Raw genomic sequence first — 24,421 nt, 5'->3', positions numbered from 1 at the left:
GTGTTTATGTATGTATTGCATGCTTCATATCGTATACAGCAGTGCTTAGGGCAAGATTGCAAGGCACTCAGGTACTCTTGGTTCCACATCAATACTTTAAATGAAGGGCTAGGAACAGATAGCTGGATTACAGAGATGGGAAGGGAGTGAGAAATGAAGACGTGGAAAATGGAAAGCAGAGAGGGAAGGGGGCCTGTAAATCAAGCTGCAAGGCTGCAGGATTGCTGCAACAGAAAAGGGTGCAGCCAAGTCTCTCTGTGGGCAGCAGGCAGCACTCAGCACCATGGCATGGGGATGCCCGAGGTCCTGCTTGCTCCTGGCAGGGAGAAAGGAGCCAGGAGAGGGGTCTCCTGGGGAGGTGATGCAAAGCACTCTTAGCAAAATCAGGACATAAGGTTGTCTGAGCCGCAGCGTTGCAGAGCCTGTCTCAAGGACCTGATGCTAGCGCTGCAATGAAAAGAAACGCTTGTGGAGGCTTGAGCTTCATCCATACCCAGCAGGGAGCAGAGAAAGGCAATGGGTTTACACTGCTGGGAGACCTTCAGGAAATCAACCTGGGGAGCTGCCAGGTATGGCAAATGCTTTAGAAAACAGATTACTAAAAAATTGTTTACATAGACCTGGAGAAAGGTTTTTTCCTCAGTGGACAAAAGAGGAAAGTCAAGAAATGCCAGATGCTGTAATGGACACAGGCTGTCATAAAGTGGAAGGATCACCCGTGGCATGAGACTGCTCTTCTCCTTCTCCAAGCCAGTACTGCACACATGGACAAGTACTTGTGAGTTAATGGGGTTTACTATTTTTACCTTCCCAAGATTTGAGCCTATTAACTGGCATGTGTGAGTGTTGAGGCACAAGTGAGAACTACTGTTACCAGAAAGGTAACAATTGTAAACAGAATAAAGGCAGTATTATCACCGAGTTGTTGGATTAAAGAGCAAGGCTGGTTCCCAAGTGAGTAATACTACATCTCCAGCCCACGGGGCTGTATATCTGCACCCTGCTGCCCTGGACCAGCCACGTCAGGATGTGCTTCAGCTCCCTTCCAGCCCACGCTCCTGGGGGTTTGCCATGGAAACTGGGATGCGGGCAATTACAGCTGTACTGCATGGATTGGAGTGGGGCTGGGGTGAGGAACGGACCCAGAAATGGGGCTGGAGGCAAAAGCGAGGTGGAAAGCTGTGGTGAAGGGCCAAATGGGGGCTTTCAGTCATTCTGTAATTAGCATTAAATATGATCATTTCCAGGTCTGGTGCTGTGGAAGCCTGGGAGTGTATAAAAGAAATGTGCAAAGAAGCAAGCTAAAATTTCTGTATACAGCAAGCCATACACTTCCCATAGGTTTATGGAAAGGAGTGAGATGGGACTGAAAAGGTCAGTCATGCTCTGCAACAGGCATGATGGAAGAGCTTACGCTAGCATAGCCATCAGTTTAGCTGTTAAGAGCGTAACCACGATGGAAAGTTAATTCCTGTACAGACTCAACCCTGACTCACAGGTTTGTGGGGGAGAAAAATCTAGAAGAAAGAGTGGCGAAACACCAAAGATGGTGAAGGAGGGAGAGAAGACCAAGCGAAGTAGGGAGGGGAAGAGGAGCTGGGAGAGCAACGGGGAAACCTTCCCAGCTCCAGGGGCAACCAGGCATTCTGGTAGGTTTGAGGAAAACAGCGTGGAGAGGTAAAGCAGTAAGACAAGGCCCTGTGGGAACACAGAGACAGACACGTGCAAGAGGCCTACAGCTGAAGGAGGGGACCTGCAAGAGAAGGGATTAGTGGGCAGAGGAAGCAGCTGAGAGGTTTAGATACAGAGTAGGTCAGCAAAAAAGTTGATTTTTAAAAATTATTATTCTCTGCTTTTTTTTCTAGGCAAACTTTGTTGAAAATATATCACCATCCTTAAAATACTTGGCTTGAGTCATGCTCCAGCTGCCCATCACCTTCTCAGGCCAGGCTGCACCTTCGCAGTCCCAATGGCCCAGGAAGCATTTCCAAATACAACTGTAGACCCTAATCAGTCCCCTCCATAGGCACCAAAGTACTTTCTGTGCTTTGCACAAAACCCAAGGCTTTCCCTCCCCAGCCTCGACCACTGGCAGCCCTCCTTGCCCTTCAGGTGGGGCAAGCTATTTGGCAATGACTCGCGGAAATGCCTTTTTCTGAGGAAAGTGAATGAGAGATCTTCCACTGAAAGGTTTAACTTATCTGGCTTTTTTCCCCCATCTAAATACCTTTGAAGATTACTGCCCTGCACTCCGCCAGTTTGGATGTGCAGCTGCTCACAGCAGGTTGCAAGGGGCACTTAAATTTCTTGAGTCCTGCAGGAAAACTAGGTTTTAGAGAGGCTGGGGGTCATGGTCTGCAGTGGGTGCCACCGTGTGAGCACAGTGACTTCAAAACTGGTGAAGTGAGCCTAGAAACCCCGTCCCCATGGCTGTAAATGGGTGACTGTGACTGATGGGGACACTTCAGAGAAAGGACAGATTTTGGGAGACTATTGCAAAAGGATGTTGCCATCTCAAGAGGTGTCTGACAGGGACAGCTCCGCGGAGGGGCCGCACAGGCTGGCAGATGATGGGGAAGGCGAGCAGAGGCAGCGGGGGTGCTGTCCCTGCCTTGTCCTCGACGGCTCACTGCCTCGGTCCCTTCTGCGTAGTTGCAGCCATGGGCAGGGGGGACAGAGTGGACGGGGATGGTGCCATGCCACCCCATGCCAGCCCTGCGTGGAGAGTGGCTGGGGCAGCCCTCTTCATCCCTAAAGCTTTACACCCACCCTTTGAGAAGGGTTTGCAGCAGGGGGGGATCTCGACCTGTGTAAAGACAGTGTGCGTGTTTTGTGCCTTGACAGCAGTGAGTCCAAGTGCAAACCATGTGTGATCTGAATATCCTACAGTTACACCTTGGAAACCCTAATAAAGCTGCCTCCGAACCACATACGTGGAGCAGATGCCAGGACTGGGAGACAGAGGCACCTTTTTTACTCCTTGGGAGCACCCACTGGGACAAGTGACATCTGGCTGGGGCACCGCCAGATCGTCAGGCCAAAGGCTCAAGCCCCGCAGCCCTCTGAAAGCCACATCTATTTTTAAGGGCGTGTGTACAAAGCGGTGTGTGTTGGCCTCGGTAAACAACTTAGCAGAGAAGGCAAAGCAGAACTGTGCAACACCTGATGTGCCACCTGCGGTCTGGGGGATAATAGCTTTGTGCTGCCTGTAGCTGGTCAAAATGCTCCTTTATGGCAAACAATGGAGAACCATCGTCTGGCACTGTATTGCCAGGATTTGGTCCAGCTGATGAACTGCTGAAAGGTTTGATAAGATAGGATAATTCTTTCAAGTAATTTTTGCCCTGCGTGGCACAGTGTATAATGAAATAAGGAGATTTGGGGGTGTTAAACCAGCTAAAGAAAGGCAGCTATCTCATGGAGCTGCAGATCCTCTTTGATGAGCACCCTCTTTTGTTGCCTTTCAGATATGGGCCTGAGCTCTGCCTTAGATTGCATCAGGCTTTTACCATAATTTCTGAGAGCTCAGCTTTTGTAGATTCACTTCTACATGAAAAGTTCTTGAAAAGTGCAATAGTCAGCAATTTTACAGCAAAGCAATTTTTCCAACAAGTATTAATGTAATTGGGGGGGGGGGGGGGGGATGATGTGTTCTGGAGCTTAAGAAACACAATTTAAATACACATGGACAATAGATATGACAAGGAGGATGGAGAGGCGGGAACAGGATCATCACCTGGATTTCAGATCCTGTATTTTTGGTGGCTGGAGAAACTGGTTGCTTTTTTAAACAGAAATCAAAAGGTGCATGCTCACCGGTGTGAGATTCTGATCATTAGATGTCTCAATGATGTGCGATGAAATCCTGCAATGCACCAGTGACCTCGTCTGACCGCTCTTGGAGTGGGTCATCATGGGGGAGATCTCAGCCTCCTCCTCTACAAGACCAAATGCCCCAAGTGTACCTCCCAGCGTGAGTGCTCTTGCTGCCTTTTTCTAAATGGCTGCATTTTTGTTGTCATGGCCATCTTCCTTAGGTACCTGCTGCTTGTCAAGGTCAATCAAGTCATTCAGGAGTGAACCATAGTAAAACGGGGTTAAGGCAATGCTTGGCAGAGCAGAGTAAGAAATGATCGGTCACAGAAGTCCTGACTGATGTACAGAAGCAGTGGGGTTGATGTGGAAGGGCTGTTGCAGTGGGAGAGGCTGCGCCCACCTCAGAATAGCCGTGGGGATAGCCTACAGGATAGCCTATGGGATTAGCCTCCAGAATAGCTTACAGGATAGACTGTAACATAGCCTAGGGGATAGCCTAAGGGATAGCCCATGGGAGAGCCCTACAGTGGCAAGGTCTCTCTCCTGGAAGACTTCAAGTGGATGCTCCAAGCTGCCAGAGGAAGGATGTGAAACAAAGGCTTGCACCTCCCGAAATTGTCACCTTGCCACTGGCCCTGAGGGCATTAGGAGTACCACTGGCTTTCGTCTGAAAGGCCAGCCTGGCTCTGGCTCCCAGACTGGCTCCGGGACCTGCTCAGCCCCGCCGGCTCTTACGAATCCCCTTCGCAGAGCGAACGAGCCCTGCCTGCGTATTGCAGGGGGCAGCCAAGGCTGCACATTGTGCTGTGCTGTAGCCCGCAGGGCCACGTTGGCCTTTGCAGGTCAGTTGTGCCTCATTCATGTTGCAGCAAGGGCCTGGGGGTGGGCAGGGAAGGCAGCACCCACCCCACTGCCACAAGCCCAACTCTCCCAGATTGCAGCGCCAAAGAGGCCGGGAAATGTTTTTGCAGCTCCTTCATCAGAACATCGAGAACTAACGCTCGCAGGACGAGCTGTTTCCAGCCACTGTGCATGCTTGCAGCCCATCAGACAGCCTCTCCCCTGCGAGGGCGGAGGAGCCACAGTCTCCAAAGCTCTCTCCCCTCCGTGACCGAGCGTCACCCGCCGCCGCCACCACTGATTCAGCTCCCCACAGGCACAGGCACTGCAGCACAGCACAGACACGCAGCAGATGGCATTTGGCATCCGCTCAGAGAATCAACCATCGGATGCTTTGCTCCCTCCTGGTTTTTGGCTGCGCCTTCCCATGGGAGATGCCTTTGCCAGGAGGCTTCATGTTCCCTTAAATAACAAATTCCTTCCCTTTGGGGGTGGCATGGGCTTTATGCTTTCTTCCTGCTTCTGGAGCTTACAGAGAAAAAAAAGTTGCTGCTTTTTCTTTCCGTCCTTGTAATGATAACAGGAGGGATGTGGAAATTAAGCTGCCGAGTTTGGGCTGAGACGGTCCGAGCCCCCGCTGCGGTAGGTGTCTGAAAGGACACTCCCAGAGCAGGGCACAGCTGGGACCCTGTCACACCACCTGCAGGGTGCGGGCAGCTCACCAGAAGGGTCAGCACTAATTAATAATTACGGTCCTGTTTCACCACAAAAACAAATGACATCTCTCACCACCCTGATGAAGGAGGTTTCCCCCCACCCAGCCCCCCCAGGGGATAAGTGCCACTTGGTCTTGTGTGTAACAGGAGGTCAGCAGCCCCAGGGTCAGAGCTACAGTGCGGATGCCCAGCGACTCTCAGCCCTAAAGCCAAGAGGGGTTGTTGCTATGGGAATCAAGAGGGGACTTGCAGACAGCATCTGGAGCCTGTGTCTTTTCCTGTCCAAGGCAGCTGGATTTGGAGGGAAGCAAAACTAAAAGGAGGTGGCAGAGAGAGACAGAGGCACAGCAAAATGCATGCATGTTAGAGGAGGGACCTTCCCAGAATGAGAGTACAGTGGGATACAGAAGAGCGGGGACACCAAACTGACAGGCAGTGGTGGCTCGGCTTGGTAGGATAAACCTTATTTTCTGCTCTGTTTGACACTGGAAAAAGGTCCAGTGAAAGCCCAACTGTAACAAGATGGGATCTGCCTCCTCAACTTACCGGCCCAAGTGTATTTATTTGGATATTGATGGAAGAATTCAAAAGGTACTTTCGCTGTTTTTCACAAAGTAGTGTCTCCGGACGCAGCAGCGGCTGCAGGCTGTGTTTGCTGCACGACCTATTTCTGTAACGCAAGTTAGACGCGTGTTTGCATTCAGCACCGCTGTGGGCTTCAAATCTCTTTTGAGGGGGTGGGGGGAATCTTGAGTGGTTTCTGCTTTGTACACGGATGTTTATTTAAAGGGGAAGGGGAGGCTGGCAGCAGGGGAGGGCTGGACGCTGCCAGCTCTCGCTGCCTTTGTGGGGATCCTTGGTTTAGCAGCCATGCAGGCTTCCTCTCCCAGAGTAGTGTCGCGATGTGTTTACAAAGTTTTGCCTGTGGAGAGGTTTTCACCCAAGCAGTGGGAGCCGGAAAGCATGGCGTGACGAGTTATTTGGAGATTGCCTGCTGGGGGGTTTTAGCGATGGGCATTTTCCTACCACCAAGCTGAATGGCAGGCAGGTGCCTGGCTGTCATGCGATGGGGTATGCCGCTGCATCACGGGGGGGCTGCAGGGTCCCCGCCACCTTTGCCAAGTTGTTCGTAAATGATGATAAGCATTAATTAAAACTTCCACTTCCATTAGCCTGCCTTGTTTGCTTAACCACGGTTCACAGCACAGGGGAAACTGCAGGAGAAACATACTCTGGCTAAAAGGGAGAGCTCACACGCTGTCGAGCTGACAGCCCCCTGCTTTTAAACAGAAACAATGCTGCCGTGTTTTTGTAAGTCGCCTTTTTCTTCTCTTTGTCAGCAATTCTTTGTCCACAAACCAAGTGCCTTTTTTGTAATAAAGTGAAAGCAGCTGCGAGGCTCAAGAGCAAGTAAACTGACTTGCAAAATTCAAATATCTCTCTGTCATCTTCCTGCTCTAAATCTTCACTTCACCCAGCCTCACCTTTTGTTTCTCCTTTAAAAAGGAACAGCAAAGATACCCTTTCCCTTCCCTCCTCTTTGCTGTATGAGTGACCGCAGAAACGAGGTAAAGGGAGAGCTGATACTCACAGTCCCGTCCCACTGCGCACGCCTCCGTTGCCTATGGTCCCCTCTGCCACTGCCCTGGAGACCCACCACGACTGCCAGAGTCCTGTCTTCAGGCACAAGACCTCGGAGAATCCAAATCTGCGCCAGGTCCCCCACAGCAGGCTGCTCCTCTTCATGCATCTCAGGGCTTAGACATGACGGTAGTCCCTCTGCCACTGCAGACTCCTCCGTACCAGCGCGCGGGAGAGTGCTGGCTCTGCTGAGCTGAAGGAGCCACTTCTCTTCCTGGGGCTTAATGAGTTGGTCGCCTGGCAGCCCCCAGAAGCAAGGCTTGTATGGAGCTCCCTGGCACCTTTAATGTTTAGTACAAAAATGTTTCAGTGTTTTGAAAGGGTGGCGAGTGTTTCCATAGATGTTGGTAAAGCACATCATCTGTCGTCTACTCTGGTTTTAAAAAAAAATAGCATTTCTCAGAACCAGTCTCTGGAGAGTAATTTTGACACTAAAAACACAGAAGAGGCACAATTGCATGAGCAAGCAAATGTAAACTCAGGCGGCATTAAGGTTTTTTTGCTCAATAAACATTATCTGTTTCTTTTGTGAGATGTGAAATTCCATCTGTGCAATGTTTGGAAGGATTCCTGCCGTAAAAATGCTGCGTAAATGGGGTTCACCCAGGGGTAAGCAGGGCATATCTCAGATTCCCATGCCTCCTCAGTAACAACATCATTAGAAAGAAAAAAAAAAAGCAACCCTTAATCTCCCAAAGAATGCAGTATTGGAGGCTTCTAAAGGGAACTCATTAAATCAATGCTAAGCTACTCGTCAACCCAGTAATGAGGTATGAGATTCATGATAACAGTGCTTGCTGAGTTTGAAAGGGCTCAGCTCCAACTTGCAACTGGCTTGCGGGACACCACAGAGTCAGGCAATAGAACTGGGCATCCTACAATAGCGCTAACTGATGGCAATGATTCACAGGTAATTCTGTGTTTCCACGGCCTCATTCTGAATTTCCACCGGTGCAGCCACAGGGCGTGCTACTGACTTTGGGAGAAGTTGTTTTGCCTCAGCACTGGGGTAAACGAAGGGACACACCAGGCTCAGAGAGCCACATTCCGCCTCCCCCAGGAACCTGCACATTGCAGATGAGTGCTTGAAAGTGCTTTGCAACACTAGTGCTGCATCAAGCTAAGTAGGTTTGTGTGTCGGCAGGTCCAGAGGGGCACAGCGGGGAGGGCAAAGGGACGCGGTGATTGTTGGAGAGTTTGCTGGCTTTGAACCCTTCTCGGTAGTTGTTGAAATAAAGGAGGCACCATCAGCAGGGGTTTGTTGAACGCAGGATCGCACCCAAGGCCAGCACATCCCAGAGGAAGGGCTGAGGTCCATACCTGCAAGGCCAGCACCATGAACACCCGGGAGTCCAGTAGCCTCCTGTGGGAGGGCAGTGGAAGGCTGAGAGGAGAGGGGAGCCCAGCGCAGTGCTGCTGTGCATCACTCTTACATCACACTGGGGAAGCCTAGCCCTCGCCTCAATAATTTCCTTGGCTCCTGCCCTTTCCTCTCAGCCCCATCCCACCTGCACCCGCCAAGGCTCCTGGTCATTTGTCACAATTTGATAAACTGACCTTTCAGAGGCATGGGCAGGCACAAAATGGTCTTCACCAAAGCTGACCGCAGGGATGGGCTCTCCTCCAGCGGGCAGAGTTGACTGAGCATCTCTCTATGCTGGGGCAGCAAGGGCTCTACTTTGGGAGCAAAGCATGAGATGACCCACCCCGGCCCAGCAGACACCAACCGTGGAACCCCCGGCAGGCACCTGAGCTCAAGATCCCCAAAGGGGTGGCTTTTGTGTCCACCAGGGGAAGGCTTCTGGCGGCTGTAGCTGTGTCCCAGCCAAGGGGCAGGGGATGGGGGTCTCCTGTGGGGCAGCCACCCGCTGAGCTGGTGGAGGTGGAGCCGAAGACAAAGCAGGAGGTGGAGGGAACAGCTGTGCTGGGGCTGCTGGAGAGGGAAGATCAAAGGCTTTGCAGCGTTACAGCCGCACGCCGAACCAGGGCTCTGTGCAAACCGGCTTCAAAGAGGCCACTTGTTCTCAAAGCTGGTTGAAAAATGAAGTTACAGCGTAATGTGCTTCCTATCCAGTGCCTACGTAAAGGGGATGCATGCCTGGGGGAAAGAAGCGCTGCTCGGTTTATTTATTTTCAAAGGATCCTCTCACCCAGAGAGACCCAGCAGTTGGTTACCCACTTGCCTGGACACACACCTCCCTCTGTGCTTCGCACGTGTGCCCGGAGCTTAGCACACCTGTGAAACACATCCGTGTCCCACTCCTGCCACAGCCTGGTCTGCTGCCAGGCAAAGGAGATGGCGGGACGGGGGGAAGCCATGGCCATGTTTCATGTAGGATAAGGTGATCTTGCAGTACCACCGTGGATGGGGATTTCTCGTTGTTCCTGGAGTGCCACTAGATGGGGTCAAGCACCCAAACCCCCAACCTGCCAGAGGAGAAGTGAGGTTTGCTGCGCCAAACTTAGGCCAGACCCGGAGTCTTGTTTTCTTTCATAACGTTATTAACCCCTTTGGCTGCGTTTTTAAGAAAAATTCCTATTGAGTCTGTTTCGAATTAAAAATCCACCAGCAAGAAAATGTTCCCCAGCCCATGCCCAAATTTTATCCATGAAGAAACTACTAGGGAACATTTTCTTTTGACCTTTGAGATTTAAATGGTAGCAGAGCCAAAACAGCCAGTGGCCATATTCCCTGATGGGTGTCTTCACGGCTCTTGTTTTCAAATGTCACAGGTAGTGGCTTTGCTCACAGAGTTGTAAGGAGTTGCTCTGAGAAAAACGCTTAATCCAAGAGGATTTCCATTTCCAGTGTCTTAATCATCATCACATTTGTAAGAAGGATGGAAAGTCAGAGGGGTACACAGAACCTGAGCTAACTGGAAAAAAGAAAAGGACCGCCGCCTTTGTCAAGGATTCAAGGAAATCACTCAGGGTGGTATCTTTTTTCTCTTCAGAAAACAAGTAAAGAATTTTTGAGCCATTTTGCCTGTTGACTGAGTCATTGTGGATGCCAAACAGAGACATGACCTTTTTTTTTCTCAAAGAAATGTATTGAGTTCAACCTTTCTGGGTGTCTACTGTACTGACATGTGGAGCAGGACACTGATCCATCCACAGCCATTGTTCCTCTTGGCCCAAGGTCCACGATGAACAGAAGAAAGCTAAGACTGCGTTTTGGCGCTGTGATTATTGCATTGAAACGTCAGCGCATAGGAATCATTTCTGTCATGTGAGCTTTTCTTTTTAATTAGAGCAACAGCAACTGCGGTATAAATGCCTAGACTCTAGCAAACCCAACAGATTTTTCCAAAGCTCGCTGTGCTATTTTTAACACACCAAACTGGATTCAGATTAAAAAACAAAACACAGCAGAAAAATAATGGCATGATGATCAGTTCAAGGAGATTAAATATTTTTGCATCCCAGTGACTCGCTCAGCACAGCAGGGCAAGCATGCTCTGCAGTGCCCATGGACCCAATTCCCTGTCTGTCTGGACTGGGGATTTAGGGCTATACCCTTTCAGCTGCCGACCATCGGAGGGGTGCACAGACCAGGGGGTTCACGGGCAGTCGGGACATGGACACCTCTGGGGGCCACTCTGCCTGGCTGGTGTTCACAGGTTCCTCATGCACATGGACAAGCTGATGCCAAAACCCTCTTTAGCACGGTGAGGCATAAGTATGTTTTTGTGGGATCAAGGCCATTTTCTTAGTGCTGGCAGGTCTCTGTGGGCAAGGGAAGGTGCAAGGTAGCACATCCTGAGTCTGGCCAGTGGTCGTGGCTCACTTTGGCTCTCTGATTTTAGCTGGCCCCGGGGAATTCAAGGCAGCTACTAGATGTTCTTGTTGTAAAGCAGCAAGAAATGAACAGCAGGTTCCTAAAACTCCATCACATTACAGCACATAAACATTTTAAAGAGTAAAAATGGCTTAAAATCAGGCTTTTAAAAAAGTGAGAGAAAATGTCATACTTGAGGCCTCTCTCTCTCTTACTCCCCCTTCTCTTTCCTCCCCAGCGAGGGCTCCTCAGAGCATTTAGAGAGCCAAACCATAATCTTAGCGCAGCTCTGTAATTCCAGCATAGCTACATAATTCTTCTGTACCCATCACCCATAGCGCTCTTTTCAGGGATGTTATAAGGATGAGAATTGTAACTTGCCATATAGCCACGTGCCTCGGGATCCCGATATGTCAGCTCTGACTGGCAGCCCCTGTTTCTCATTTTAGGGCAATGTATATAATTAGGAAGCTAACGGGATTCACCCATACTTAACCGTTAACTGTAGCCATCTAAAAGTTAATGATGACTGCTCCAAGCTAATCACACAGGTTCCCCCATAGTCACTGGGGAGGCAGGTGGTACCTCCAGAGGATGATTCATTCCATCTTAAGCTGGTTTTTGGAGACGTGTGGGCTGATTTACCCTTTAGAAGTTGTCCTCTTTCTCTACTGGCAAGAGAGGGAGTCTAGCAGAGCAACATGCATGAGATGCCAAACTTGTAGACGTTTGAAGTTACATCAAAAAAATCCCACCCGTACATTTCACGTAGGTGTCGTGTTGAAATGAATGTTGTCAAGCCGCCCAAAGGTAAGTGTGAATCAGCAGGACTGCAGAGCTCTGCATGTTGGAAGTAAAACATCTACCACACTCCTCATCCGCTAGCAGAAGTGGTGTTTGAAGAGCTCAGGGGAACTTTCACTTTTGCTCGGACTCTCAGCTAAGGGCTCTCACGCTTTCTTCCCCACACACACATATGCACACATGCATTTACTCTCTGTTCCTCTGTTAGAGAAGCTCCTACTGCATCAAACAGATGGCAAATTTGGCATACTATTTTTAATCCTGCCTAACATTTGAAGCTCAGATAAATGGAGTGGTTTTCCAAATATCAAGTGTTAATTAGTGCGAGAAATAAAAAATAGGTATTTTGGATATAGCTGGGCTCATGCTATGCCTGTATCTGAATTCAAAGAATGAGAAACTTGGGAGATGTTTAGATGTGGAGTTTTACGTAAGGCTTCTGTTGGATATTGGGAACTATGACTGATAAGATCATTTATCACCATTTTTTGAGGAAGAGCTATTTGCTTACACGTTTAGAAATATGAATCCCTTCCAGTGATTTCTACGGAGTGGTGTCTAAAAGTTCTGGATCCTGCTTCATTTTGATATGGACAACAAAGACCGCTGAGAGACAGGGAAAATCACAATGAAGAATTTCATGTCAGCCTTCTGCCTTAGCAATTCAGAAATCCTCCATGAAAGCTGCTGTTACAGAAGCAGCAACAATTTTCACAGTCCCTGCAAGATACAGAACTGAATTTTACCAGAGTCTTTTCTGACACTCTCCTCCAATCTCATTAGTGAAAGATTATCATTTTAGATTGTTTCAACTCCGCACTTTCAGCCCCAACTCTGAACGTTGCTCACTGAGCTGAATGAAAGACATCACCAAGTACTAAAAGTCTTGAACACAGCAGGTTGAGACCAGCAAAAGGAAGTAGGACTGGAAACTGAGGATAGGCTGGCTTTGAAAATATGTCTGCATTATTCATATAGGAATTATACTAGGGTAAAAAAAAAAAAAAAACAAACATGAGTTAAATTCTTGGAAGAAAACCCAATTACCCACAACAGATCAGAACAGGATAACATTCTGAACAGGGTTTACAGTTTACAGAGAGGATTAGCTGTTCTGAGGATCAAATATAGAACAGAAATTGGATTTGTAAGCTGTGTTTTTACCCATCCTATCTGAAAGCAAAATATAATGTGATTAGTTGTAAGCTGGTAGGTTGCAGAGTATATGCACTATGGTACCTTAGTAATATCTCCATCACAATCCTTAATACTGAACTGCTCCTCTGAGTGGGAAAGCCAGCCACAGTAGCAGGGCTCTTAATCCCTAATCTTTCTGAGAGGGCTTTTAAAATTCTTGTCCTCGACCAGAGGTGGATACTACGGATTAAGAGACAATGGCCCCTCATTTCAGAGGAAGATGTTTCAAAAAATGCACAACTGTCTCCAGGAAAGAAACCAGTCCCACTGAAGCAAGCTCTGGGCCAGGAACCAGGCATCCCCATGAAGTCACAGTGTCCTACTTCACAGTCACACTGCATGCTTCTTCAAAATATTCTTTCCACTCCAAAAAGCCTCAGTTATTACTCATTCTGCTTTCCCCCCCCCTTTGCTTCACATTACTTTCCAAGGCAGGCAGACAGTGTTCCCCACTTAAATCAAATGGCTACTTCTTGGTCTTGATGGAGAATTAGTGAAATGATCAAGCTGAGTATTCAGGGAAGGATAGTTTTCCTGTCATTTTTTTCTACACATGGTAGAAGTTTTGCTAACAGTAACAAGGACAGAAATACGAAATAATGTTAACTCTCAAATGGGGGAAATGAATTGCTTGCAGATGCTGCATCATTTTTGAGGAATACATTCTTTTTTGTCCTGGCACAAGTCCAAGGGACATGCAATTAACAGGGTTTGTATGTGGCTGATTTCTTTGTGGCATTTAGTTATCAATCTGCAGGCTGAAGCCGAGGCGTCTGTTTCCCTTTCCCATGTGGTGTATTGCCTCTGTGACTCTGCTTACATCGTTTTGGCTCTGCTTTTACTTTCAGAAATGACACTGGCAAACGAGTGTCTTTTGTTGTCCAGTCTTGCAGGAGACTCTCATACCACCAAGCAATATTGGATTCCCTGTGTCCACTCTTTCTCCTAGGAGGTGCATCAGGAGCTGCATCCCTGGCTTTTTTGGGCTGTGCGGGCCTGCGTGACTATGTACTTTTTTGACGTGTATTATGGGGACACCTGTCTGTGCTCTATACATGCATGATCTTAGCCCACTACCACAGCTGTAGAAAGTGCTGTGGTCTCCTGCCTTTGGCCTCTGTTATGCTCCATAGCAAGGTCTCAGTCCTGTCCTAAGCAGTGATTTCTTCCATCGCTGGGCATTAATGCAGAGAGTGAGGTGCTGTGAGACATGTTACAGCAGTGGCTTGCCACTCAGGGATAGGAACAGGGACCTAAGCAAGTCAATGACTGTGGGTCAGAGACAGTTAGGACAGGTTTGCAGGGAGATGAAGTCCTTCACTGCTCACTGTGGGTCTGGATCAGACCCACAAACAGTGCCAGAAAAATATCATCATGGAGACGTGGGCTGAAGAGCAATGGCTTCAGGACATCTCCTCAAGTAAGGACATCTTCACAGGACTGGGTAAGATGCTCACTTCTCCACCCAGTGCCAACAGGGCTGCCTATCCTCAAAGCTGCAGGTCAACCATCTTCCCTGGTCATGGGAGAAACCATGAGTCCCATCCGGCTGAGCTATGGCTGCAAGCCAAATGTCACTGTATTGCCTTCATGTTGCTAATGTCCCTGCAATGATAATGGACTTTAGGCAAATAGGATTCCTATACTGTGCTGGAGCCATCAATAGTACGCAGCACTGTCCTCCTGTCTCTCCAAAATACATTCCAATCGTATTCCATCAGCACAACTGACATCGACTTTATTGGGAACATAAACCTGCAGGCAATAATAGGAACAATTGCTTATTGCTGGGAAACGTCTGAGACTGGCTGCTTTGTTTTAGAACAGAAGGAATTTGGTCAGAAAAGCTCAGCAGGCTGTAATAGAAGAAAACTTTAGTAGCATATGCTCTTTGATTAAAAAAAACCCAGCCAGCTGAGGACAACCATCCTGAGATGAGTATCAAAATGTGGTGGGTGATTCACAAATCCACTTTTAGCAAACTTAAGTAAAAATGCCAAGTATGGAAAGATAAAAAGCATGTATGGAGATAGCTCATAATCTAGAAAAAAGTATCTACAGTCTTTGTTTTGCTTCCCACTCTTTCACTATTACATGGAGTAAAGGAAACATTACAATCATCCTCAATGCATTGAAAGCTCCTGCTGCTTTCTGTGAGTCAAGCCAGCTTTCTTACCTTCAATGTTTTTTAATTTTTTTCTTTTTTATCTTTTCCTCTCTTATCTGTCCCAGTCAATAATAATTGATTTCCAGAATAAGAAACCTCAATACCTGAAATAGCACTCCCGGCACATCACAAGCCTTTACCTTCTGTTCAGCCGCAATTAACATCATCTCCTCAGTTACCGCGTGTACCAGTTGTTGTACCCTCCAATACTCTGTCAGCCGATTTTAGCAGCTGTCACTCCAGTACGATGCTGTGTTCTGCTAGGAGTGCGGTTTCAGCCCTATCTGAACTCAATTGGCTATGTTTTATTACCTTGATTGCTGCTGTATTTTAATAACCAACAGTCAATCCCTGGGCAAAGCAGGCTTCTAAAACACACCCGGGCATTAATCCTACCCATTGCCCTGGTAGCAGTTACTAACTACCTCAGCAATCAAGTGCCTTCATGTTTTATAAAGTAAAGATATTGCCTGGTGTAATCTCATCTGCATCGGAAAATGGGGAAGGTGGGTGTGCACACACGTATCAGTCACAGCCACCTCTTGAGGTGACCAATATCGCTCTCTTTTCTACCACAAAACCCCTGACACTTCCCACAAGAATAAGAGGGCTCCTCAACACCAGTGAAAACCGAGGTCTGAAGCCTTGCTTCAGCATCAGCTCGAGTGTCGGTGCGCCACATCCCAGGCACAACAGCCCTCAGCCAAGCTGGCCAGATCTTGCCGTTTTGTCCTGACTCTCCCAATACTTCAGGCTCGCGATGTCCCACGCTGTGAGCAGGCATTAGCAGCTACTTGCTGGCAAAGCATCCCGCAGGCTCTCCCATGGCTTCGCCATTGCCAGCGGCAGAGGTCCAGGTCAGCGCCAAACAACACCTCTGGGTGAGAGATTTCCCCTGGTGTCTGAAAGGCACCTTAGAAAAGGCACGTGGGAACCATGTTATTGCAATGCTATTACAATTTAGGAATTAAAGCACTCAGAGGCCAAGACTGCTGGAGTGAGGCTGCAGACTTAATTAACTCCTGGCACCTACTCCTTTTGAAATAGTCTTTAATTAGATGGTGACACGCTATTTTTCCAGTTTGGTCCTCACCTTGAAGAACACTTGGGGCCTGCTCAACTGACCAGATCCGGGAAGGGCAGCAGCAGCCCCTGGAGCCTGCAGTGCCCACTGCCCACAGCCCCTGCTGCCTCCTGGCAGCATGAGGCAAGGCAGCAAAACCAAACCATCAGAAGGCCATCCCGGGTGACATATTCCTCATCTTCTGGGTCACCAGCCTCGAGGCTGATCTGTGGGTGTGCACATTCCCTGTGGCCGCAATGGATGGCAATGGAAACTGTGCCTGAGAATATGGGATGCTACGGGTGGTCGTGATGGGTGGAAAATAGCATTTCCAGTGAGGCACCCACAAGGAGAGGAGACTTTTGGCCTTGATCTCCCTGTGCCTCAGACCTCATCTGTGAAATATCACTTTCTTGCTCCTCCTGAGTTTTGCCATTAGGTCTCCACAAGTCCCTTTGAGCTGCTGCATCCTGAACCCAGAGGCTCTGTGGCTATTTCTTCTTTGGGGGCGCAAGGGAGCTGAGCTCCAGCGCTGGCCAGGGAAACTGCCCCGCTCCACACCACCGCCTCCCCCTGCTCCCCACAGCAAGCTGCCCCCGTAGCCTGTGGCTGCCTTGTCAATGTCAGCAGCCCCCAGACACATCAGCCCCACTGCTCGCTGTTGTTCCTGTCTTTGAGAAGATGAGCCAGGCCCGACTGCAATGAGTCATTTTATTTCCATGATGGTTTCAAAGCTGCCACTACAGACAAAGGCAGACAGAGAGGCTTTCTGTCCCCCACCCCAGAAGAGCTTCTCAACCAGGGATCACCATCGCCCACGTGCCCTGACAGACATGGGAGTCTCAGGGAAAATCGTGGCATGGGATTGCATCATTGAAGGCCGCATCGCAACAGGGGTCAAGGGGATTTTGCACTCCCAGACCCACCCCTTGAATGGTCTTCTCCACATAGGGGCTGCCTGGCATGTGTGGAAGGGCAGGGGGATGAAGAGATGTTTGGGGGCATGGGAAAGTAACAGTGGCAAATTTTGTAATCCAAGGTCCAAGCTCTGACCTAACAGCAGGAATGATACAGCCTGATAGACTGTAGGAAATTTGGCACAACCGGTGGGGGCAAAAACCTCTGTTCTGTTTAAAACTAGCTTAAGTTGGTGTAGTCCAAAAAGCAGTGCCCTTTTATACCATCCAAGGACCTCCCCAAATCCAGGCTTCCTAAATCTGGGGTCTTACATCCTAAATTTCCAGTTGTTAACATCCTGCAGCAATACTGCATTATGAGGTACCTTTTGCTCTCAATTCACATACATTATTGCTCTACTTCCGAACAGCGCAATTAGGTCTCCAGAGTTTGCTTGCTTTATTGAAAAAAGCACAGGTATTAAACAGGAGTAGAGAAATATTCCAGCTCACAAGTCAAATCAGATAATTGAAGTGGTAGGATGAGCCTTAAAATTAGCCCAGTTCATGCCTGAATAGAGTTCATATCTCACTGGGAACTAACTGTCCTTTCTCTTCTTTGCCTTCGTTTTTTTTCCCCCTGCTGCTGTTCGGTTTGGAAGGTGATCTTCAGTAAATATTGCAACTCCAAAGATATCATGGACCTCTTCTGCATTGCAACAGGGTTACCAAGGTGGGTCTCTCTTTTCATTTGTGACATTCATTTCACTTTTGTTTCTTTACTTCTGGGGACAATTTAAAGACAGGCCCCAAATGATGCATTTAGCTGCTTTTCAGGCTTCTATCTCGTTCCAGTCTATTGGAAGAAGAAATTGGGGCAACCCAGACAGCACCAGCTGGTAAAGTGCATGAAGCTCAGGCAGGCATTGAGCCATCTCAGTGCTGGCTGCGCCTGAGGAACACAGTGGAATAGTGTAGAACAGAAGAGATATAGTTTAAAAAAATAAAAACAAGTGCAGAAGCCCAGCCCTTAGTGCACATGGGTTGCGTGCGCCTACCAGTTATCCCTTAGCACTACATTTTTGCCCATATCAAGTGAAACGCAACCGTATGTTTAGAACTTGATTTTTAGGGAAAAACTTGGGGACAATGAGAAGCATTGCCACTAGGTGATAAGGTTTCTATTCAGAATCACAAAATCATAGAATCATTTAGGCTGGAAAAGACCTTTAAGATCATCAAGTCCAACCATTAACCTAACACTGCCAAGTGCACCACTAAACTATGTCCCTAAGCACCACATCTGCATGTCTTGTAAATACCTTCAGGGATGGTGACTCAACCACTTCCTTGGGAATCCTGTTCCAATGCTTGACAACCCTTTCGGTGAAGAAATTTTTCCTAATATCCAATCTAAACCTCAATGTCTTTCTTGTAGTGAGGGGCCCAAAACTGAACACAGTATTCAAGGTGCAGCCTCACCAGTGCCAAGAACGGTCACTTTCCTACTCCTGCTGGCCACACTATTTCTGATACAGGCCAGGATGCCGTTGGCCTTCTTGTCCACCTGGGCACACTGCTGGCTTATATTCAGCCAGCTGTCAAACAATGCCCCCTGGTCCTTTTCTGCCAGACAGCTTTCCAGCCACTCATCCCCAAGCCTGTAGCATTGCATGGGGTTGTTGTGACCCAAGTGCAGGACCCAGCACTTGGCCTTGTTGAACCCCGTACAGTTGGCCTCGGCCCATCGATCCAGCCTGTCCAGATCCCTCTGCAGAGCCTTCCTACCCTCAAGCAGATCAACACACCCGCCCAACTTGGTGCCATCTGCAAACTTACTGAGGGTGCACTCGATTCGCTCATCCAGATCATTGATAAAGATATTAAATGGAACTGTCCCCAATACTGAGCCCTGGAGGACACCACCTGTGACCGACCACCAACTGGATTTAACTCCATTCACCACAACTCTCTGGGCTCGGCCGTCCAGCCAGTTTTTTACCCAGCTAATAGTGCACCTGTCTGAGTCACAATTCGCCAGCTTCTCCAGGAGAATACTGTGGGAGACAGTGTCAAAGGCTTTACTAAAGTCCAGGTAAACAACATCCACAGCCTTTCCCTCATCCACTAAAGGGGTCACCTTGTCATAGAAGGAGATCAGGTTGGTCAAGCAGGACCTGCCTTTCATGCACCCATGCTGACTGGGCCTGATCACCTGGTTGTCCCATACATGCCGCATGATGGCACTTAAGATGATCTGCTCCATAACCTTCCCTGGCACCAAGGTCAGACTGATAGGCCTGTAGTTCCCTGGATCCTCCTTCTGGCCCTTGTTGTAGATCAGCATCCCATTTGCTAACCTCCAGTCAGCTGGGACCTCCCCACTTAGCCAGGGCTGCTGGTAGATGATGGGAAGTGGCTTGGTGAGCACTTCCATCAGCTCCCTCAGTACCCTTGGGTGGGTGCCATCCAGCCCCATAGACTTGTGTGTGTCTAGTGATGTAGCAGGTCACTAACCATTTCCCTTTGGATTATGGGGGGCTTCACTCTGCTCTCCATCCCTATCTTCCAGCTCAGGGGGCTGGGTACCTAGAGAACAACTGGTCTTACTATTAAAGACTGAGGCAAAGAAGGCATTGAGTACCTCAGCCTTTCCCTCATCCTTTGTCACTATGTTTCCCCCCACATCCAGCAAAGTATGGAGATTCTCCTTAGCCCTCCTTTTGTGGCTATTGTATTTATAGAAACATTTTTTGTTGTCTTTTATGGCAGTAGCCATATTAAGTTCTAGCTGGGCTTTGGCCCTTCTGATTTTCTCCCTGCAAAACCTCACGACATCCTTGTAGTCCTTCTGAGTTGCCTGCCCCTTCTTCCAAAGGTCATAAACTCTCTTTTTACCTCAGCTCCAGCCAAAGCTCTCTGTTTAGCCAGGCCAGTCTTCTTCCCTGCTGGCTCATCTTTCAGCACATGGGGACAACCTGCTCCTGCGCCTTTAAGAATTCCTTCTTGAAGAATGTCCAGCTTTCCTGGACTCCTTTGCCTTTCAGGACTGCCTCCAAGGGACTCTGTTAACCAAGCTCCTAAACAGGCCAAAGTCTGCCCTCTGGAAGTCCAAGGTAGCAGTTCTGCTATCCCCTCTCCTTACTTCTTCGAGAATCAAAAACTCTTATTTCATGATCACTGTGCCCAAGACAGCCTCCAACCATTGCATCACCCACACACAAGTCCTTCTCTATTCACAAACAACAGGTCCAGCGGGGTGCCTTCCCTAGTTGGCTCACTCACCAGGCTGTGTCAGGAAGTTATCTATCTTCCACACACTCCAGGAACCTCCTAGACCGTTTCCTCTCTGCTGTATTGTATTTCCAGCAGACATCTGGTAACGTGAAGTCCCCCATGAGAACAAGGGCTAGTGATTGTGAGACTTCTCTCAGCTGCTTATAGAGTATTTTATCTGCCTCTTCATCCTGGTTGGGTGGTCTGTAACAGACTCTCACCATGACATCTGCCTTGTTGGCCTCCCCCCCTGATTCTTACCCACAAACACTCAACCCTATCGTCACCATCATTAAGCTCTAGACAGCCAAAACACTCCCTAACATATAGGGCTACCCCACCACTTCTCCTTCTTTGCCTATCCCTTCTGAAGAGTTTAAAGAGATCCATTGCAACACTCCAGTTGTGAGATTCATCCCACCATGTTTCCATGATGGCAACTATATCATAGTTTTCTTGCTGCACAATGGCTTCCAGCTCCTCCTGCTTGTGGACCATGCTGCGTGCATTGGTGTAGATGCACTTTAGTTGGGCTATTAATCCCGCCACCTTTTTGGGGGCACAAACCCTAATTCCCATATAACCCCTCTCAGATGCTTCTGTGGTTTCTAACACATCAGTAACCCTTGAGTCTTTGCTGCCGCATGGATCTCCCTCCTCTACCTCCACTGAGATGGCAGTCCAAAGGACCTCGCTAACACACTGTCTCTCAAACATTGATGAGGAAAACACTGTTTGTGCTCCTGATCCCTTATCCAGCTATCCCAAGGCCCTGAAGTCTTGATTGCCCTCAGACTTCTTGTTGCAACTTCATCACTGCCTACCTGAAAAATCAATAATGGATAATAATCTGAGGGCTGTACCAGAGTAGGAAGCTTTCTCCTCACGTCTTTAACCTAGGCCCCAGGGATGCAGCAGAATTTCCTAAGAAGTGGGTCTGGTCTGCATATTGGGCCTTCTGTTCCCTTCAGAAGGGAGTCTCCTATGACAATGACCCATCTTATTTTCTTTATGGAAGCAGTTTTGACACAGGGCATAGACTGACTTAACCTCGGTGACAACTCCAAGCTAGAGGAACCATCCTCATTATTGTTTGGTTCCATTTGCAGAGCCTCAGACCTATTATGCAAGGGCACCTGGGAAGATGGGGTAGTCACAGAGAAGACGCGCTTGCTGTGCCAGGCAGGAACTTGTTGCCATTGCCCCCTATCCCTTAAGTCACTGTGTTCAGCCAGGCAGAGAGAGGATAGGGAATCCTCCGTATCATGCGTCCTGTCTCCCTGTTGGGCCTGTCTCAGGGAAGGTAGGTGCAATTCCAGTAATCTGTCTCTCTCTCGCACTCCCTGATACTCCTCAACCTTGTCACCTCCTCCCAGAGCTCTGTCACTAAGCAGAGGAGTTCCTCTACCTGGGCGCACCTCCCACAGCTGTGCCCACTGCTGCCGTTGGCCACTGGCAGAAGACCAGGGCACACCCTGCAGCCTGACGCCTGGGTGGCAGCGCGTTCCCGCCAGAGCTCTGTCTGGGAAGCTGCGTCAGTCGTGGCGGGTGCAGAGCTTAGAGAGGCCACGGCTTTCTGATGGGTGGATAGATACCCTTGCTCCCTGGTCAAGCTGGCAGAGCTTCAGCGCCCTTCCTGCACGCCCTTCCGCCCAAGCTGCCGTGCCACACCTCGCCCTGTTTGCCCACCCTGGTCACTAGCACTCCCTAAGGGCTTCTTTTATACGTGTGGGGGCTTGGCTGCCCTTGCTCCTGGCCACAGCCAGGTCTCGTCAGCCGCTGCTGTGCAAGCTGTGGGCTCCCAGCAGCGCTCTCCACTCCCCATGAGGTTCCCCCAGTTCAGGAAACCCCCCTGTGCACCACACTAGAGTGGTCCACTGTGGATCGTGCTGGCAGCTGAGCTGCTCACCTCGGCAACTGAGTGCTAGACACAGCACAATCTAATCCCAGGTATGGGATATTCAAACACAAACTATCCCAGCAGAACCATTTTATAGAACATAAAAATGCCCAAATCCATTGCCCAGGCCAAGTATTTCCTAATTTATATTGTCCTGCAAAGTCCATGCATCTCTCCTGCTATAATTTCCTGTAGGGTTTGTTTTTCTTACCCTCAACCTAGAAAACAGCATCCAACTTAAATTGCCATGTTGTGAGGGATCCAGGGTTGGATGTTGGTGTGTGTGGAGGTGGGAGAGGCTGGCGCGTGGTGGAGGGTGGCATGGCATGGCACCCAGCCACTTCCACACCACCTGTCCAGGACGGTGGTGCAGGGGGAGGGAAGCCCCTTGGTCACATCTAGAAGGGGGGATCTGCTGTCTGCATACGGGCCTTGGGCAGCGCAGGCCAGATGCACAGCAGCATGCAATAAGCTATAGTCTTTGCCTTTGTACATACAGGTTTACAATACAGAAAAAGCGCAGGAAAAAATAAGCCAATCCTTTAATCATGGGTTTATTGCATGACTCCAGCTCTGGGGATTGAAAGATAATATTGTCTATATTGACTCAGAATTTGCATAAATCGCTGGACAGAATTAATGCCCTTTCTTGTTTATCCTGCCCATTTCCTCCCATTTGACATTAGAGAGGTTAATAACTCTCATTTGCCTATGTTGTCAAATACTTCCACTCCATCACCCAGTAAACTTTGTTTAGCAGTTTTAGTCATTCATGAACAGGGTGTCCACTGCGTATTTGTCATTTTATTTTCGTCAGAAGACTACCAAAGAACTGTTCATTTCAACCAGGCTCCCAGAGTCAGAGTAAACCTCCAAGGTTTACATCTGAGCCTATGAGATCACACCTAGCACAGTATAAAAAAAAAAGCCCTGTATTTAGCAAGACAGCTGTTTTGTTTGTTTTGGTAAAGGAGTAACTAGACAATTTCAAGACATTCATAGCACCGGTAGTCATTTGTACAGTGTGAGTCAATACATAGCTGCCGAGTCAATGTATCACAAAACATCGCTTTTTAATATAAATTATTAGTTGATGAGTCAACAGAATACATGAGTTAGCAGGGAGCAAAGTCTGCTCTGAGATCAAAGATGATCACACTTAATGTTTTCCCAGAAACATGTCTGGTAATTGAAATGGGTGAAGCATCAAGCCTACCCTGTCCTGTGCTTTGACCCTTTCTGCACCAAGGTAAAATGGGTCCGAGACAGTGCCAGGCCAGGAGTGCTGCAGGAGAGAAGATGGCTAAGCACCGTATGCAGCAGCACAGAATTTCAGCCAGCATTTCTAGGTCAAATAAACCTCTTTGAAAAATGCTTTTCAGGAACACAACAATCTCCCTTTTGACAGCAGACAATTGTATGGTATCCATTGATCCGACAATGCCTGCAAACTCAGAGAGGTAAGCCTTGCTGCAACCTGCTTTTCAAAAATGGGGTCAAGCCGAAGGGAAGGGGTGGTGGTTGCCTGCAGATGCATTTTGTGTGCAGTGGGAGGTTGGCAGCTCCCTGGAGGGAAGGAGATGACAGCAAGAATTGCATGCTGGCTTATAACACTAATGCCTGCAGGTTTTGAAGATTTTTGCTTGTTATTAAAGTAGGAGTAATTGTCTGAGGAAAAAATACCACTTTTAAGTGTTTAATGTAGAACATCTGTTCCCATCCCACCCTGTTTGCTGTCAAATGTGAAATACAAACTGCTTTCTGAGTATTGCTAACATCAACCCTCTCTGACTCTTCCAGGTCTCCATACAAAGTGATACCTGTTGCCACTGGGCAGCTCTCAGGTAAAGCGACCCTTTTGAACTAAATTCACTAAAGCTGAATTTGTGAGCATTTGCACGTGGAAATTACGTGGCTATGATGCAAGAAAGAAAGAGGGCAGTGTCATGGTTGTATCTACAGCAGAATAAGAAGTGTTTGATCACAGTGTTCTGGAGAAAAGCTAAAAAAAAGTCGTTTTTTCAAAGTATTTGAGGGTAAGGTGGAATGGCTGGGGTCCAGGGGACTGACTTTGACAGCGCTTAGCTCTGGTCTGACTCAGTACCACTGACATCCGGGGGGAAAATCTTGCATGGAGCAGTGTTCTTTTTCAGGCAATGCAGAGGATGTTTGAAAGCCTGTCCTGCAGTGTTTTGTTAAACTTGTTCATCTCTCAGCAAAGCTCTGCTGGAAAGCTGAGCACAACATTTGAACCCCATGTTATTTCCAAATGGCTGAGGAGAGAGCATAATTTCTGTTGTGGGCATGGTAGCTCTAAGTGTAATAAA

At 48.5% G+C, this 24,421-nt stretch overlaps 1 protein-coding gene across 3 annotated transcripts in view; it reads left to right on the top strand.

The window, feature by feature from the left end:
• The first annotated feature begins 5,894 nt into the window (after positions 1–5,894).
• The window catches only part of PDE9A (phosphodiesterase 9A), a 51,829-nt gene continuing 33,302 nt past the window's right edge, over positions 5,895–24,421 (top strand). The window contains exons 1-4 of one of the 3 annotated variants that reach the window (XM_059817687.1): positions 5,895–5,963; positions 17,581–17,651; positions 23,477–23,554; positions 23,895–23,938. In XM_059817687.1, the coding sequence (XP_059673670.1) occupies positions 5,895–5,963; positions 17,581–17,651; positions 23,477–23,554; positions 23,895–23,938 (262 nt within the window). The remainder of the gene's footprint in view (positions 5,964–17,580; positions 17,652–23,476; positions 23,555–23,894; positions 23,939–24,421) is intronic. The other 2 variants (XM_059817695.1, XM_059817704.1) reach the window with 2 other exon arrangements.

Source organism: Gavia stellata, chromosome 1 (genome assembly GCF_030936135.1).
Source record: "Gavia stellata isolate bGavSte3 chromosome 1, bGavSte3.hap2, whole genome shotgun sequence".
Classification (NCBI taxonomy): Eukaryota; Metazoa; Chordata; class Aves; order Gaviiformes; family Gaviidae; genus Gavia; species Gavia stellata.
This window is presented reverse-complemented; position numbering and strand designations above follow the sequence as displayed.